Raw genomic sequence first — 16,913 nt, 5'->3', positions numbered from 1 at the left:
GAATCAAAGTTGTCTCTGATTGGTGTAAATCGTGCAATTTCATAGCCTTACAGCTTCTAAGCTAATTGGAATTTTGCAAAAAATTACTTTGCCATGATACATGCACTAACTTTTTAGTCCATAAAAAATCTTTTGGCAGGAGAGGCCCTTTAATTATCGATCAAGCTCATCAGAGCGTGAATTTCACTCCCGTGAAAATTAAGTTGAGCACAATAGCGGACAGATTGCTTTTAAGCAACTTAAAATACCCCTCGCAGTTTGGGGAAATTCTGTCAACGTTTCACAGGGAATTTTGCTGCAAGGAGAAAAATCTTTTCCAGGTTCTGCCACTATCTAATGACTATTGTATCTATTAAATTCACAGCAAGAATTCACAACAAAAACATATATGTTTAGGACTCACGCAGCTTATCATTTTTCCATTGCCCTTCGTAAACCTCGCCTGTGCCATATTCAAGAACCCCATAGCCATTTCTTTCATCGTCAATCCAAGATCCCTGGGTTTGAAGTAGAGAGAAACGAAATAAGCCCAAAAAAGATCAAGCAATTTTGCTTTGTCAGCTGAGAGAAACACTGCATTTAAACGAATGCATCAGATGACATAAATACAAAATGTGCGAATAATTGGTGCTGTACTCGATGTGTGACTGATACTTTTGAGATACTTTTTAGTTTGACAACTGTAGTGATATGAAATCTCTAGGAACCAATGTATCAAACGTTCTAATTAACAAAACAGATACAAAATCATAGTACTAAACATCTGTTACATCTAAGTTAATAAGATTTAAAAGGAATGAGTTTGTGACATCTCATTATATTCACAAAATGAGATTATATTTTGATCAAGTGTTTAGCAAATCGTATTGTTGAAATTTCTTATTATGCTTTGTAAATTTTAGGGTTATGCGATAAAGTTTTTCAAACAACTGACTTTTGTGGCCACACCCATACCACGGCCCTAATTGCCGAATGACCGAATATTCGCAATATTGTTGGGAAAATTTTATCCTTCAATATACTAATTATAATCGCTCTAAATAATCGCTCTAGAATATGATAATTAATAATCACGTTAGCCCACAAACCCGATAAGTCATCTGATTTGGCCACATCATTGTTCCTTCGCCCTCTCGCTGCGGAAATAAACAAAAACTAATCGAAGTTGTGGACATTACCGAATGTGTCAAAACATTGTCATCTGTGGAGAAACATTAGAAATTCATCTGCACATATAGGAACAATTAAAAAGTATAACGGCGGGGGGAGAAATGTTCTTTCTGCATTAATTTCTGGCTTGTTACATTTGCAGACATCAAAGTATACTTAGCGGTTTCAATTTTACAATCTTTCCTGAAAATTTCTACTGATAATGTAAATCTACTGATTGTGAAAAGCTTCTATCAAAATCAGGCTCATAAATACTGTCCTATTGGTCAACTTTGTTCAAATTGTCCAGTTGCTCCAATTCTTTTTATTTAAAGTTATTTATAAACGTTTTTCTATGTTTCTTATAAATTTCAACATTTTCGTCAATTGTGATATTGTTTGTCTTTAGGGAGTGCATTTATCAATTCTTGGTTGCATAAGAACGCCAATGGTTTGTCACTGGCATTTTATCAATCAGAACCGAAGACAAATGCAAGAGACGTCCTGAAAATTCAGGCAAAGAAAAATAGCGACTAGACGCTAACTTTAGACCTGGTAGAACTAGTATTAAAAACTGGAAATTGACAAATACCTAGAAAAGCTAGAAAAGCCCAAGCTAGAAAAGCCCATACTTTTCTTGGGTCGTGTATATTATAGTATTATAGTATAATATAGTATTATCATTTTAAATAAAATTAAACTGAATTAAAATTAAACTGAATTGAATTAAAAATTGAATTGAATATTGGTGGAAATAAATGATAGGGACTACATGAAACTGTGGAGGTACCGCCCATCTTCCTATCAACCATCATAAAATACCTTTGATTCAAGAAAATCCCCGCTATAAACACAACCGTTCTTGTAGGTATATGTAGCTTTGCGTTGAGCTGCAATGAAGGACAAAAGAGCATAAAAGCATGAAATTTTCTTAGCATAGAGACTCACAGGCAGTAGGATTATAAACGTTAAGGGAAACTTGCAAACGCATCTTTACTTAATGAGAAAATTTTGCAACAAGGAATTATTATAAAAAAATATTGGTGGAAAAGACCAACATCAGTAGAAAGACGTTGTTGGGGTTTTGCACTGTTGACCTACAATCACTGCCAAAAGTCTTGAAACACTAACGTCAGTTTTCAAAGGCAAATTCAGCCATCCCCCTCTCCCCCTTACAACAATGTTGATTTACTATAGAAAAAAGAAAGGGGTTATGGAGTACGCTTTTTCTTGTGAATTGTTTGATATTTTTCTATACTTTCAACATTGTTTTAGGGGGACAGGGGGACAAAAGTAGTTGCATTCAGGAAAACAAATGAAAAATAGAAAAGCACAGCGCAAAGTGTTGGGTGTCCCAAGTAATTTTGGCAGTGATTGTAGTTTAATATTGATCACCCTGATATGAAAATACTAAGGCCCCAGTTTAGAATGAGAGGAAGAGTTAGATGCTCTAGGGGTACGCCATCAGGCTTGTGTTTGATGCAATAACCTCAACAGCTGTGCATAAGGATCAATGCGAAAGACCAGGACATTGTTCTATAGCTTCTCAGTATCCTAAAAACTAACTTTGGTAGCACGGTATTAACAAAAACAAAATACAAATATAAAGATACGTATAAAATCTAGAGTTTTGTTCTACGAGTAGACAGGATTACCATTGATAATGACCTTTAAAGTTACGGTAAACGTTTTCTGCATGAAAACATCCATTTTTGGTTTTTTTTACATTCAAGTAGCCAAACTTCACGGCCGTGTTTATTTAAACAGGCTTGTTGATCTTAAAGCTTCAAGTCATTTGACCCGGATTACACTGTGGTTTACGAGTGTACCTTGCAAGTGCGATCAGTAAAATCCTGTTTTCTCCGGAGTTACAATTCCTCTACATACAGGTACGAAAAAGATATTTTGTACCCAAAGAACCAATCGAATGGCGCAGAAATATGCACACGGCCTGGACAGATGTCGGGTAAGCAAAACGTCTCAACATTTTTGTATTTGCTCTGGTCTGTCTTTTATAGCCAAATACAGCTATGAGAGAGGAGAAAAATTGTTTGGCAATTTTTGACAGGGTATAGTTGAAAAATCTGAGACACTCTTTGGTAGCTAAGGATCTGCGCTTTCTGCTGATGCAAGTCTGATTTTTTTACCGCAAACGTAAGGGTACAAAATAGCTTTTGAAAGTGGCACACTCATTCAAGCAATAAATTTGCTTGGAAAGTATCATTTTACAGTATTTGCCAATTATTCTTATATGGTTTGAATCACCACATTCCTTTGCATCAAATAATGTATAGTTTAATCTGATTCCGTTAATAGTTTTGCTTTCAGGGAGAGAAAACCAGATATCGTGTCAGAAACGTTTACCGTTACCTTAAGGGGATGGAAAGGCTAATAGAAATAATGAAACTGTGATTTGTCGCAACTCACATAAAGTAGCATTTTCATTTGGATTGTCTTCGGAGATGTGAGCAATTATCGCATTTCTAATGTGCTGCAGCCATAACCTCTTCGCTGACTTCGTTCCAACGTATATTGTATAGGGTCTGTCAGGCGTGTACAAACCGATGGAATCTTCTTTAGCTTGAAAAAAGAATTCAAACACCATCAAAAAAGCATTACTAGCACAAACATAAATAGTCGCTTGGATTTTATGTTAACTACAAAGGTTTTCATTGGCCTAGGTACCAGATGTGCCAGTGGGGGACAAAGATTGAAGTAGATTGATGGAAATTATTGGTGAGACACGTGTCAGTAATGGGAAATTCTCATTCGTCAAAAAGCAGAAAGTCAGCAATAGCCAATCAGACAGGGCGATTGGGTCTGAACCAATCAGACCCACACCCTTGCTTACGACAGAAGGCACCTATCAGATTCTAAAATTAAACTTGCCAGATTTTCTACACCCTTGCACAAAAACGTTGGGAGCACCGAAAGGCTTAGTGGAAATCTAACTTGATTATTCAGATCTGGCGAGCAAATAAAAAAAACTGAGAATGGAACAAGCATTGCTCAAAGGAACAGCGAATAAAACTAATACTTTTTTTACTCTAAAATACCAGAAACATTTGCTTACAATAACGATTTATGCATAAGATACATGACCATGGCCTTCCATAATAGCCCCCTTCCCTAGTTCCAATCCCTAACACGATTGGACACAGAATACTTATATTATACTATTTTACCCATGTAATCTGACAGTTTATGAAAAATACGGATAAATTTTGGGTAACTGTTATCTTACTTGTTTGTGGATCCAGTTGCTCCAAATCCTGAAACCAGACGAGGCTGAGGTCTAATACGAGATCAACGACACTCTGCTTGCTATCCCCTTTACTTGCGAAAACCATGAGATCATTGAACAGTACACACTGCAATTCAAGATGCGATTACCAATACTTCAAGATGCGATTATCATTAACTTCAAGATGCGATTATCATTAACTTCAAGATGCGATTATCATTAACTTCAAGATCCGATTATCAATACTTCAAGAAGCGATTATCAATAACTTCAAGATGCGATTATCAGTAACTTCAAGATCCGATTATCATCAACTTCAAGGTGCGATTATCAGTAACTTTAAGATGCGATTATCGATTAAAAATAGCTTAATTGTATTAGTAAAATGTTTTAGGCATATAGGAGTTTTGATTGGCGGCGATTAGCATACAAGATACATAGTTGTGGATCAAAATAGGTCAATAGGTAAAACGCAAGCACAAGACCGGTATAGTTGTCCAATCAGTGCCACGTGCCTAAAGAAAAATTACCACTGGAGTGCAAGGGTAAAAACGAACTCCTTCTGTCTACACAATGGCAGCTTTTCCGTTAGTATGTGGATCGATTCCAAAACTACTAGATGAAAAGACGACCGGGTTTTAAGTAAATTAATATAATGAACAAAGATATATCTGCCATGCTATCGAACCACTTTGATTAAAGACAACATCAGCATCTGGACACAAGTAAGAGCCCCAAGTTCCTAAGTAAATATTAAGTTGTCCGCAACGTAAATTGCAGCTATTTAGATCTTAGTTTCATCTGAAAATAATCCTGCAAATAAACGTTAGTAGGAAACACAAGCAGTACCTGGTAAGTGCGTTTAATGTTCATCAAGCAAACAGGACCCTCGTGGACGAGTGTTCTTCCTGAAAAATAGTACGCCTAGAACAGAGAGAGAGTATTTAGCTTTTTGGAGTAAGTATATACGAATACTTTCGCTTAATCCTAAGGTGTAAGTTTATAGATGTAATCATATCGATTCATGACCGCCATTATATTTCAAAACTTTTAATCAAAGACGAAATTCGTTCTAAATCGTATTTTGTATACATTTTTAGCTTGAAAGGTTGATGGCAATCTGAGGTTGAATTTTGAAGTTTTAAGAAATGAGCAGAGGCTTAACGCAGGAATCTGGGGACCCAAGAAAAAAATGAGACGGGAACCCTATTAACGAACAGCAAGAAAGCCCATCCAAGGGTATTGAGCATGTCAAACACACTAGAAAAATGTAAAAAAGAGAACATTTTCTCGATAACAAGGGGGAACTTGAGTTACTAAATCTTCAGTTGACGAAATTAAAAGTTCTTGAAAATGAGGTGAACTTGAGCAAAGTCTTCAAATCATGAATATAAAAATGATTTGGGGACCCATTTTTGATCAGGGGGCCATAGCAATCTAAGGTGCCCTGAACTGCGTTACGCCACTAGCAATGGTCAATACATCTGGAATATAAATGCCTAAAATATTTGGATGGCAACCGAGAAGGTTGAAGAGACCAAGATGAAAAGTTGAATCTTAGCAAACCTTTAAGCCAACAATCTGATGTTGGAGGGCAGCCAAAGCTTTTTCACTTTGGGATAATTTCAGTTGGTTGTTGATGTATGAAGCGATCTCCTCCTGTATACAAAATAATTCAATGGTCAATAACAGTCTCAATAGGCCTGCCAGGCCCATCTTAAACTCGACAGCCGATAAATAGTTAATATGTTAATAATTCTGATATATTTGAAAAGGCAATATATTCTGATAAGCAATACTTATAAACATATAAATTTTACGCGATAACTAGTCCTTGAAAATTTACCACATCTGAAACCTTGGGTAACAGAATAAGCTGGATCTCATAACGGCTGGCGTACGATTTCTACCTCTATGAAGAAATGGAATACTATTAAGCGGGATGTTATACGGCATAAAAAATGGTTTACAGATTAAAAAATCGCATACCATTTTCTTTACACTTGCAGTAAGGTTATTGTAATCTGGGTGAGTTGGTGAAGTCTTACGCAGAAGATCCTAAAATGAGAGGTTAACTCCGTTATATAAAACTTTCATAAGGACTTCTCTTGACATCTCCTTTTTTGCCCGCGTTACATTGTCTATAGACGAGGATTAAGAAAATTATCAAGCTTTATCTCGTTCGATGACTTTCGCTACTCATCCTCCGTTTAGTCTGCAACGCAGGCTGCACCATTACCACGACGAACGACAAAAGCCAAAAATTTGGCAAAACAAAAAATAAACAGACAACTAAGAATAGATTAGGATATATTCACCACCAAACCACTAGAAAAAGACATTGTCGTGGCATTTTCGGAAATAAATTCAAATTCATAGCTTTGATAGAATAAAACCAGAGAATCCCAAGGTTTTCAAATTAAATTCTTGTCAATTAAGCACCTGCTTGAGACAATTCTAGGTAACAAATGCTAGATTACTCACAAACGAATAACAAACGAAAACTCACTTTGAGTAGGAGAACATATCGTGGAATCCTTTGCACAATTGTAATCAAATACGATGGTAGGGTAAGGCCTAACTGACAGGCCGGATTGGTGTAGCAGGCCTTAAGAACAAAGAAAGAAAGTTAAATAATTCATCACTGAAATTCAAAATTCAAAGGATTTTGCTGAATGCCTAGGTAAGTCTGTTCTAAAAGATGGATGGCCTAAAGAAACCAACGAATTGCGAAATTACCTGAAGAAATCCAGCGAAATCCTTTTTCTTCTTCGCTTTCTGCTTGATGAATGCTTCACTTGTGTCATAGTTCTGACAGTACTTCGCGTACATCTTGAATTTGTCTGCCTGAAGAACATAAATCCTCTGGTTAGAATGAACGGAACCCCTTTGAAAATTAACTTAGAAGCGCCAATTTATTGTCATTGCTTGAGTGTTAAAGAGCCACAATCTCCTTAAAGTACTGACGAACATTTTGAGAAAATCTAGTTTCTGTCTATAAACGCCTCACTAATCTCTGGCAATGGGATAATTGACATTCGAACTCGAAATCGCAGAAATGAAGAAATGACCACATCTCCGTTACCGAGGCACAGAAATCACAAAGTGATCACATCGAGAGGAACCACCGGGAAATTGCTTGATAAGTAACGTTTCTCAGTATCCAACAACCTTCGGAAGCTAGGTATGAGCAACTATGGTACCATTGGGGAAAGCTTATAAAATAATGAACAGAAAATAAGAATTGCTTCCATTCCAAACAAAGCTTTGCGCTGACTTTATCGAAAACAGCTGCAGCAAGTTTTTACTTGGCGAGCATCAAAGCTTTGGTCGCAGTAGCTTGTTATGAAAGACTGCTTCAAATTGCAAAGCGACTACATATGGAAATACAGTGTCCAGGCTTCTGCAATCTTAATAAAAAGTAGGAAGCATTGAATAACAAATGGGGTGACCAGGCTGTTTTTCTGCGAGCTATTGCAAGGTATTGGCAGCTTCAGTTCTCAATTCCCATTTATAGCAATATGTTTGATAAGAATTTCTTATAGTTAAGGCATAAATTTGATGGCAATTTACATCTTAAAATATGTGAACATGAAAAGAACAAAACTGGTAATATGACAGCGATGTTATGAACAGGGATCACGTTTTGTTTGAACCTTTCTTGAAATTACCTCAGCAAATCGAGCAAACAAGTTTCCTTAAACATTTTTCTGAAATGAAAACTTCTTTTGTCTAGAAAGCAGAAGAATGATTGCTTGGAAAACATGTCAAAATACACTCACGCTATGGACAAATATATCTCCGATTGTTTGATCATCTGACCAACTGTTTATTCGCTGAAAAACATCGTCTAATATCCCCTTGTTAAAATCCAAGATCCTAAAAAATTATTCATTTTCACAAATAAGGAATAGATTGTAATGCAATGTAGTAATATTACAAGGAATGTTTAAATATTCTTTGACATCGTGATAATAGTAATCGCTGGAATTATGCTGGATGGAAGAAATGTGATAAGAGGAACAAGTTAATAAATGGTATGTATAATCAGATCAGGGCTTTCATTGTTCTGGAATGTTTATAATATACTACAGCATTATCAAAGTATTCTCATTCTACAACAAACTGAATTGAATTGAACATGAGATACATCCATGAACATGAGTAAATTGGACACTACTAGACAAGTTCCTCAGGAACTGAGTGTCTATATTGGTAGCAAACAACAGGGCAATAGAGTTGTCAAGTGATGACGTCACAAAAACCTATTTTTAGAATTTTTTAAATTTTTTCCAAAACCTGAAAGAGCATCATTAAATACCTTTAAATCTGCAAAGTCAGTTAAAGGCATTACGAATTGACTGAGATATGTCCAGATGAGCACAAGCTCTGGCCCTATCAAACCTCCGTAATTTGGTCTCAGTTCATAACTTTATGAACTGAGCCAAAATAACAGTTATCTGCTCAATTTCAAATCTTATATCGGCCATAGCTCACCCAATTTTTGAAAAAATAACTGATTTTGCATATATGTGAGTATTCTATGGTGTTTTTTCATGTTATGTGATCAAAATTCAAAAATTCTAAAAATAGTTTTTTGTGACGTCACACTTGGAATCTCTTTAGAGGGTATTGAAGGCATTTTGTAAGATACTCAGTCAACCAGGTTGTTGAACCTCATCTGAATGATTGAAGTAACCAAAATACAGGGTTTTATCTTTATTCATTAAGCAAATAAAAGAACTTACTCATCAACATTTGAGAAAACCGTATCTATTTCATCTTTCTCCAAATGACAAAATTCAACAGATTTTCTTTTGAAAAGCTGAAATAAGATAATGTGTTACAGTCGACTACAAAATAGAAGGGTAAAATCAACATTAATTAAAAACAAACCTTGCCACTCTTCACCGTTTGAAAGAATGAATTGCTGATCATACCAGAAATTAATTGAATAAATTTGCATAATTCATTTCAAATCATGATAATATGCTAATGGAACATGAAAATAACAGTCATAACATAGAATACCTTAACCAACAGCTCTAGTCCTCTGACAAAATTCCTTTCAGTTGTATAAATCTCTTTTGCAATAAGAGAACGCTTGTCTTGGGGAAAGTCAGGAATGACAGTTGGAAAGGCATCAGTAAACAACAGTAGTTTCTCTTCATTCTAAAAATATTATAAAAACTCCATGTTCATTTAAGCAAATCCAAGGATAGATTTATTAGTGTGCAAATAAAGGAGAGGCCACAATAGCAGGCTGCTCGAAGGACTCCGGAGGAAATCTTGTGGTGAAAAAACGATAAAATAGTAGTGTATAAGGAACACTGCAACACTATGAGAATGAACAACAACAAACAGACAAATAAGTGATGGCTAATATTTCGCCCCGGCATACGAGGCTTCATCAGAGCAAAAGTGAAAGAACTATAAATTTACAAATTTAAAAAAACTTACATAGATTTATTAGAATGCTTATAATTTCACAAACTTTACTAAAAAGATAAATAGACAAAGGCAAAAAACTCAAATCAGCAGTATAAACTGAATATAGAGAAAGCTAAATTTAAGAGAAACTCAATTTTTCCACTTTAAATCAAAGTGTCGAGTCTTTATCACAGCAAACTGATAAAAGACTCTCAGCTACATTCTTTGTGTCGATAAAGATCAGACTTTTATGCAACATTAGAAACTTAAAAAACTTATGACTAAAACCTTGTACATTTTTAACAGATGGAAAATTTGTTTGAATGTTTCACCTAAAATTAAACAAAGCTAAACATTCTTTTCCATGCCAACCAGAAAAAATCTCAAAATTGAATAAAAAAATTGTATACTATTATTACCGCTGGAAGCGTTTTTGTCCCTGACCCACTCAAGGTCTTTTTCTTTGATTCAAAATCCAAAAATGGAAGGATTCCTTTGAAAATGTTTTCATCAGAAACTGACTTCTTCTTGGAATCAAGAGTTTGCAGGGAAGAAATATCAAAAGAAGATGCACTCATGTGTTTTTTGCCATTTCTGGTTAGTGGTAATGCTTCAAGGAAGAAAGAGAAGTGCTTTTAAAGATGTGATTCAAACGTAATTACAAAATAGAAAGGTGGCTTCAAGCACAAGGGATACAAGACACAATATAGATAAAACTAAGGGGCTAATAGTAGAGATGGGCCCTCAGAACCACCTCTACAGTGTTTTTAAAGGGACATCATCCCTCTTTCCAGGAGTTCTTTCGCCCGAAGACGTTGACCCCTTGAGTCGTAGCTCATCCGCCCTCATCCGCCGGTCTCCTGCCGAGTTAGCCGTTGGCCATCGCTCGTAGCCCTGAGCTAGGGAACCCTGCCAGGTGGGTCAGGCTGGACCTGTAAGCTAGTGGAGGGAAGGGTCGCTTTAATTCCCCATTCATGTCCTGTCGGGGAAGGGCCGTCGCTAGCAGAGGGTTGCGGGGGGTGCGGCACCCCTCTAGAAAATTCTTGTCGGCCAATTTTCTAAAAGTAGAGTTTTTTCGGGTTTTACTTTCAAAGTTCTCAATGCGATAGTTTTAGCAAAAAGTTTGCATAAGATGAGGATAAGACCGAAAAAGTATCACCCAAAAACCCTCAGCAATTAAAAATGGGTACAGATGGCGCTATGGGTGTCACGGAGGGGCAAATGTCCGCCAAAAATTTCAAATGACTCCTTGTCGGCAGCTGGAGTCTAGAATCTAATGTCCAATATCCAGGGCGACCTAATTTCTACCTAAAGTTTGGGGACAAAGTTTATTGAAAAACTCTGAACGTTGATCCTGGAGTTACTGGAAGCCACTGTAAGCAGGGCTGCTGAGGGGAGCAAGGGGGCAAAGTGACTCAGGGCCTTGAGGTTGATGGGGCCTCAAGTAGTAATGAACTCCATTTTAAGAATGAAATCAATGAAACATAGAAGAAGTATGCCTAATAATAGTTAAAAGTTTTAAACGATTGCAAGAAATGGCTGCAAGAAATATTCTCAAATACACTTTAAGACAATCTAAAGGGCGTGGTCGCAAAAAATTTCTGGTTGCTCCGCTCGCAGGGGCCCGGTCTTTCGGTTTTCTTTCAAGGCCTTCGAACCCTCTTGGCGGTCCTATTAGTAAGATCTACTCATGCAAAACTAAGTACTCACAGTCACTCAAAAATTGAAGTGATGACTGACTAACGAGAACATATTCTTTGATAAACGAAGTCAATTGTGTCAAAATACCACACCCAAAATTTGAAATGCCTTGGGCCACGCCCTTTTTTGTCGGCAAATTTGTGACACTGGCACTTCCCTAACTGAAAGTGATTAACGACGGCCCTGCTGTCAGGGCATGCCACTGCACTTTAACAGTTCATGTTTACCTAAAAATTGGAAACCAAAATATTTCCTTCAAAACACAGAAAGATTTATGAATCAAGTGCATAACTTCATAATCAAGGTAAATTCCAATAATTTAAAGGAAAATAATTTAAAAAAAGGATTATCTAAAACATTATGAAACACTAAAAAAATTAGAGAAAAAAAGTTGAAATTTTACCTGTAAGAACAAAATTCCACAAAATTGTTCCAAGAACCATCCCAAAATTTAGTCTATTACATCAAAAGTATATATATAATTCAATAAAATTAGGGATTTACCTCTTTCAGAATTTCTTTGAATGTCTGTTTCACTTGATACTCTTTTCATATGAGACGTTGCTATTTTGTGAGACTCTTGTTTTTTTATCTTTTTTAGTCTTGGCGGCCTTGTAGGCTTTGATTCATCAAAAGGATCCTCTTGATTTTCAAGTGAATCATTGTCAGCAGAATCTGACACATTTGCCTCCTGTGCTTTTCCATCTGTGAAGTTTCCATTATCAAAACCTGACAAAGATATAATATCAATATCATCATGTAAATTTGAATACTTTTTCAACTGGACTGTACCATCAAGATCATCGGCACTGCCAATGTCAACATCTTTAAGCTTATATTTGTGTCCGTCAATTTCATCCAATTGAGATTTCCCATCTACAAAATCGACATCAATATCTTCTTCTTTGACCCGGCCCTTTAATAAATTTGGGGAGACAACAAGGACCTCAACAATTTCTCCATTCTTTTCTTTCCTTGTAGAATATTCTACATTGACAAAGTCATCAATTGGTTGCTTTCTGAAAACATGAGTGTCTGACTTAGTGCGTCTTGTTGGATGGGTGAAAGAAAATTCTTCTTTAGCTTTTTCTTGTTTTCTAAAACTGACAGTTCTTCTCACTCCAACAGCAAAATTATGAAGCTTCTGGATCACTGGATTGGGCTCAAACAATACAGCATTTGCATTTTTCTCAGAAACTCTCACATCAAATTGATCAATGACATCATATGCACCTAGACACTTTTCAACATCCAAAGTTGGATCAACAATCTTTTTATTTGAATCTACAGAGTCATTTAGAACAATTTGTGGCTTAAATTCAGCTATCCCAGTTTTACAAGACAAATTTTGAGCTATATCACTGTGCAGACTCATAAATGGAGAGTTTTGAGTCCCTGGTGTCCTTTCATGTGCAACATCACTGCTCTCGGGAAACTTTTCTAGCTTTGCTGCTTCATCAGTAATAATTTCATTCACAAAGTTATCCAGCAGTCTCTCCTCAGAACCATTTTTGTCATTAACAGATGGGGTAAGACCATTTATGTTTGTAGCTTGAACTTCTGTAGAACACAATACAGCATTTTCTTTCAGACTTGCTAGCTGGGTTGCCTCCGTTTCATATTCAATGGCTTCCTCTATTTTTTCATCAATTCTGATATTGCCACTTTCCTTTAAAACAACCCTCACCCCTTCCCTTGAAGTGAAGCTACCACCATACTCTCTATTGATGGCAGTATGGACACTTTCACTTTCTATGTACTCATCAGTCTTTTGGACTTCAAAGCTGTTCTGTGAATTCGTGACGTTCGAATGTGCCTCGTCGTTTTCCTCTTCATCCTCATCAATTGCACTCCAGTATGATCCACTATCTGTGTCACTATCCACATCCCCTGCCACATCATCTTCAGTTATGTCTACGAGGTCCTCAATCAAACAGTCTTCATTTTCTCCTGCTCTGTTCTCATCGTTGTCTATCACTATATTGTCTTCACTCGAAGTCACCGTTCGGTCTGACAAGCTCTTCTTTGCAAGGTAATATGGTGAATCTTTTCCCTCAACTTCATTTGGATTCATGTTTTGATTTGGACAGTCCCTTATGGAACATTCGAGGTCAAGATACAACTTCACATATAAAAAACTTTACAGCTGGAGAACACTCATAGGAGTAGCACTTGACCTGGTTTCGTATTATTTCCCTGCTGTTATCGCACCAAAACATCAAAGGCCCTGCCCACAAAAACAGCTCTTCCAAAACGGGCCTAAGCAACACGTTATCTGCACAGTAGCCGCATCTGGGATTCGACTGATTAAAACGAATTTTCAAGATACCTTTACTGTATCTGCATAAAACGAAGATAGAAACTCAGCCTAAAAGTACAAAATTTCGGATAAATCGTAGAATCATCGTCCAAAGTCTCTCCACCCACTTCCCGTCTCTCCAAAACAGGGAAATCACAAGAGAAAAAGGTGTACCAGATATTCCTGCGCAGCAACAACCCGATTTGAAACTCGGCCAGAAATTTTTGAAATTCCTTTGCAGGAAGGGTGCAGGGCCTTATTCTTTTCAATTTATATTTTTTATGGGTGCGTGACCAATTCTGGATATTAAAATCGCGGGGCCTAGGGCCGTGGCCCCTTGGTATCCCCTAAAATTGCCGCTGGTACAGGGCCATCGGAGCCAATAAAGGGCGAGGCGGGGACAGAAATTTAGAAAGGGCATCTTCAGTGGCTATATCGGCGCAAGGTTACCCTTCTATCCGCTCTTCGCATCGTGGAAAAATAAATTATTCCATTCTTTTATTTCATTTGAAGGTTAACTCTGCGAGAAAGTAAAAGCATGTGACAATAGCAATAGGTTACAGTAAGTAGCAGTTGGAGAGTTGATAATTTCACAGAACTGTCAACGTAATAATGCTCGATTTTTCGTTAATTCTAACGTTTGTTTTGTAATAATCTTATTTTATTTTTTAGTAAAAAAGAATATTTGAAGCATAAGAACCCGTTTCGAATTTTGGTTAACGTTAAATCTTTAAATAAAAATGACTGTATTTAACATTGTCATTTTCTCAAAAAGGGCACATTTGCCCCCTCTGCCCTTCCTAGTGACAGGCAAGGGGGCGCTGCCCCCATCAAAGCCCCCCGCTCCGGCGTCCCTGACCACCGCTACCTTTTATGTACAAGGGGTATGTATAAAACGTATGTATGAAATTCATTTACGTGAATGACAGGGCTAAGTTAAAAACCTGTTCACAGCCTGGGTTGGGGTGTGGAGGTCCTAGATATGCCAACAAAAGGGATAACCATTCTTTAATTTCACTAGGGGTGTTTACGCCTGACTCTACTTGTATTGTTTGCTATTCGTGAATTGTACTGTATTTTGAAATTTATTATACATTGCCTCTGACGGTAGTTTTTAAGACACTGATAAGATATGCTTGTCGAGCAAGGCCCTGTACCTCCCTGTCGATGTGACCACACCTTGTGATTCCTTTGATTGGAAATGCAGATAGAAAGCATTCGAATCCAGAAGATCACAAACAGGGGCGTAGCAAGCGGGGGTGTAGGGGGTGTGGCATCCCCAATTCTTTATGAGTTTGTCAATAAATCTTCAGTTAGTGCAAAAAAATCCCTGGTTTGTCGGTAGAATCATTAGGGGAAATTGACTTCATTCTACATCTGGAATATATGTGAAAAGATTCTTTCTTTCTTTACTCAATGATTAAACTTCATCTCTGCTAATTTGGTGATTGATGGGTGCACCGTGCTGATGCAATTTCAAGTGACCAGATACAGGATTAAAGAGGGGTAATTACAAGACTCAAACTTCAAGAATATACCAAAAAGAGAACATATCCAGCAAAAGGGGTGAAATTGAAGTAGCAAATTCTCAAATTGGCACTCTTAATATTAGTCCCCACCCTGGAAATGAAAATTGCTAACAAACTCCTATCATCGAATAGGTGCCCCAGCCCCCTGGGACTCATACTATATACTGACAAATTCTAATTACTACCCACTCATCTGAATGTTTTGTGGAAAAATTGTTCACAATTAAATAAATCTCAATAAGTCTCAATACATTGAAAAAATTTGTAAAAACTTATGCTTGAGCTCTACAAATGTATTATATCTGGCAAACCATCTGTCCTACGGGAGATCGTCAATAGAAAAAAGTCTCTTTCATTTAAGGGTAGCATAGTTTGAATCCAGTTTCCAGATCAATATAAAGATGTAAAAAGCAAATGAGTATATAATGATAATAAGAGATTGGAAGGGGTCCGGATGTAACAGTCGTGATTTTATTTCAATTTTAAACAGGGTAAACTTGGCATTTATTAGCGTTAGATACTGTTACGATTTTGAAGTCTAAATCGTTAACGCAAAATCAAACGAACGTCTACAACTGCAAAAAACTTGAAAAACTAATCCAATCGAAAACAACTTTTTGCGTAAACAATTTTTAAAATAATAGTTTTGACTTGAAAGGGTCTCTTGCACGGATTGCCAAGGGATATGTTGCATGCATTGATATAGTTAGTTTTTGTTCTCATAGCAAATATTTCCTAGCCAAATATAAACAAATTGTATTATATTGCTTTTATCATTATAATTACATTATTTTTAACCAAAATGCAAGAGAAACACAGATTTAGAACAAAAATAATTAAAAATAAGAGTCAATCACAAAGAGGCCACTAAAGTTAATGATCATAGGAATATTTTAGATTGAAATATCTTTTTATGCTTTGATTTATAATTCGACTTGATATTTTTGAAAGAATTATTTAGTGAAATTGCAAATGAAATGAACTTGAAACTCGTGAAAAGCTATCATATGCCAGATATAAACACGGCAAAGGCTCGCGAGGAAACAAAAATCTAGTGGCTGCTCAGAAAAAAAATTTCCAAACACTATGATTCCGTATACGCCATTCTCTATAAAAGCAAGTCTCATTTTTACAAATAAACAGATTCCTTTGGGGGTTATTTGGGGGTAACAATATAAACATTTCATTATGGAAGATAAAAAAAGACTTTTGAAGTTGGTTGTGTGAAGAATTTGTGAGGCCTTTGAAAGAATTTATATTGTTCGGGTCTAAAGTTTTTGCTAACTAACTAACAACATTGACGTCAAATTCAGTGTAGCAGGTATCGAAAAAACGAATAAACGTCTGTTTGGGCAAAAAGCCCAAGATTTGAAAAAGTTATTTAAAGGAACCGAGGCGCAGTTTTGGGAAAATCGAGAATTTCCAAACATTCTGGGGGCTTAAAATGTTCTTAAATCACTTTTAACCTCTTGCAAACTATAAAAAACCAGTGTAGCAGACCATCCTCAATTGATTCAGCTTCAAGTGGCATTTTTACAATTTTTCTGCGAAAAGTTATTAA

General features: G+C 36.5%; 1 protein-coding gene across 2 annotated transcripts in view; it reads right to left on the bottom strand.

Moving 5' to 3' along the window:
* LOC135689287 (uncharacterized) overlaps nucleotides 1-16,913 on the bottom strand; it is a 29,754-nt gene that overhangs the window by 11,156 nt on the left and 1,685 nt on the right. Inside the window, exons 2-16 of one of the 2 annotated variants that reach the window (XM_089109880.1) lie at nucleotides 12,029-12,253; nucleotides 10,243-10,433; nucleotides 9,425-9,565; nucleotides 9,142-9,218; nucleotides 8,176-8,272; nucleotides 7,133-7,240; nucleotides 6,903-7,001; nucleotides 6,383-6,451; nucleotides 5,960-6,052; nucleotides 5,243-5,317; nucleotides 4,394-4,520; nucleotides 3,577-3,729; nucleotides 1,972-2,039; nucleotides 1,089-1,136; nucleotides 404-497 (exon numbers count right to left, since the gene is read on the bottom strand). In XM_089109880.1, the coding sequence (XP_088966006.1) occupies nucleotides 404-497; nucleotides 1,089-1,136; nucleotides 1,972-2,039; nucleotides 3,577-3,729; nucleotides 4,394-4,520; nucleotides 5,243-5,317; nucleotides 5,960-6,052; nucleotides 6,383-6,451; nucleotides 6,903-7,001; nucleotides 7,133-7,240; nucleotides 8,176-8,272; nucleotides 9,142-9,218; nucleotides 9,425-9,565; nucleotides 10,243-10,433; nucleotides 12,029-12,253 (1,665 nt within the window). Of the gene's footprint in view, nucleotides 1-403; nucleotides 498-1,088; nucleotides 1,137-1,971; nucleotides 2,040-3,576; nucleotides 3,730-4,393; nucleotides 4,521-5,242; nucleotides 5,318-5,959; nucleotides 6,053-6,382; nucleotides 6,452-6,902; nucleotides 7,002-7,132; nucleotides 7,241-8,175; nucleotides 8,273-9,141; nucleotides 9,219-9,424; nucleotides 9,566-10,242; nucleotides 10,434-12,028; nucleotides 15,148-16,913 lie in introns of those variants that run through there. The other variant, XM_089109879.1, reaches the window with a different exon arrangement.

The sequence above is a fragment of the Rhopilema esculentum genome, chromosome 9 (assembly GCF_057945365.1).
Source record: "Rhopilema esculentum isolate cy_ngs chromosome 9, ASM5794536v1, whole genome shotgun sequence".
In the NCBI taxonomy this organism is placed as follows: domain Eukaryota; kingdom Metazoa; phylum Cnidaria; class Scyphozoa; order Rhizostomeae; family Rhizostomatidae; genus Rhopilema; species Rhopilema esculentum.
This window is presented reverse-complemented; position numbering and strand designations above follow the sequence as displayed.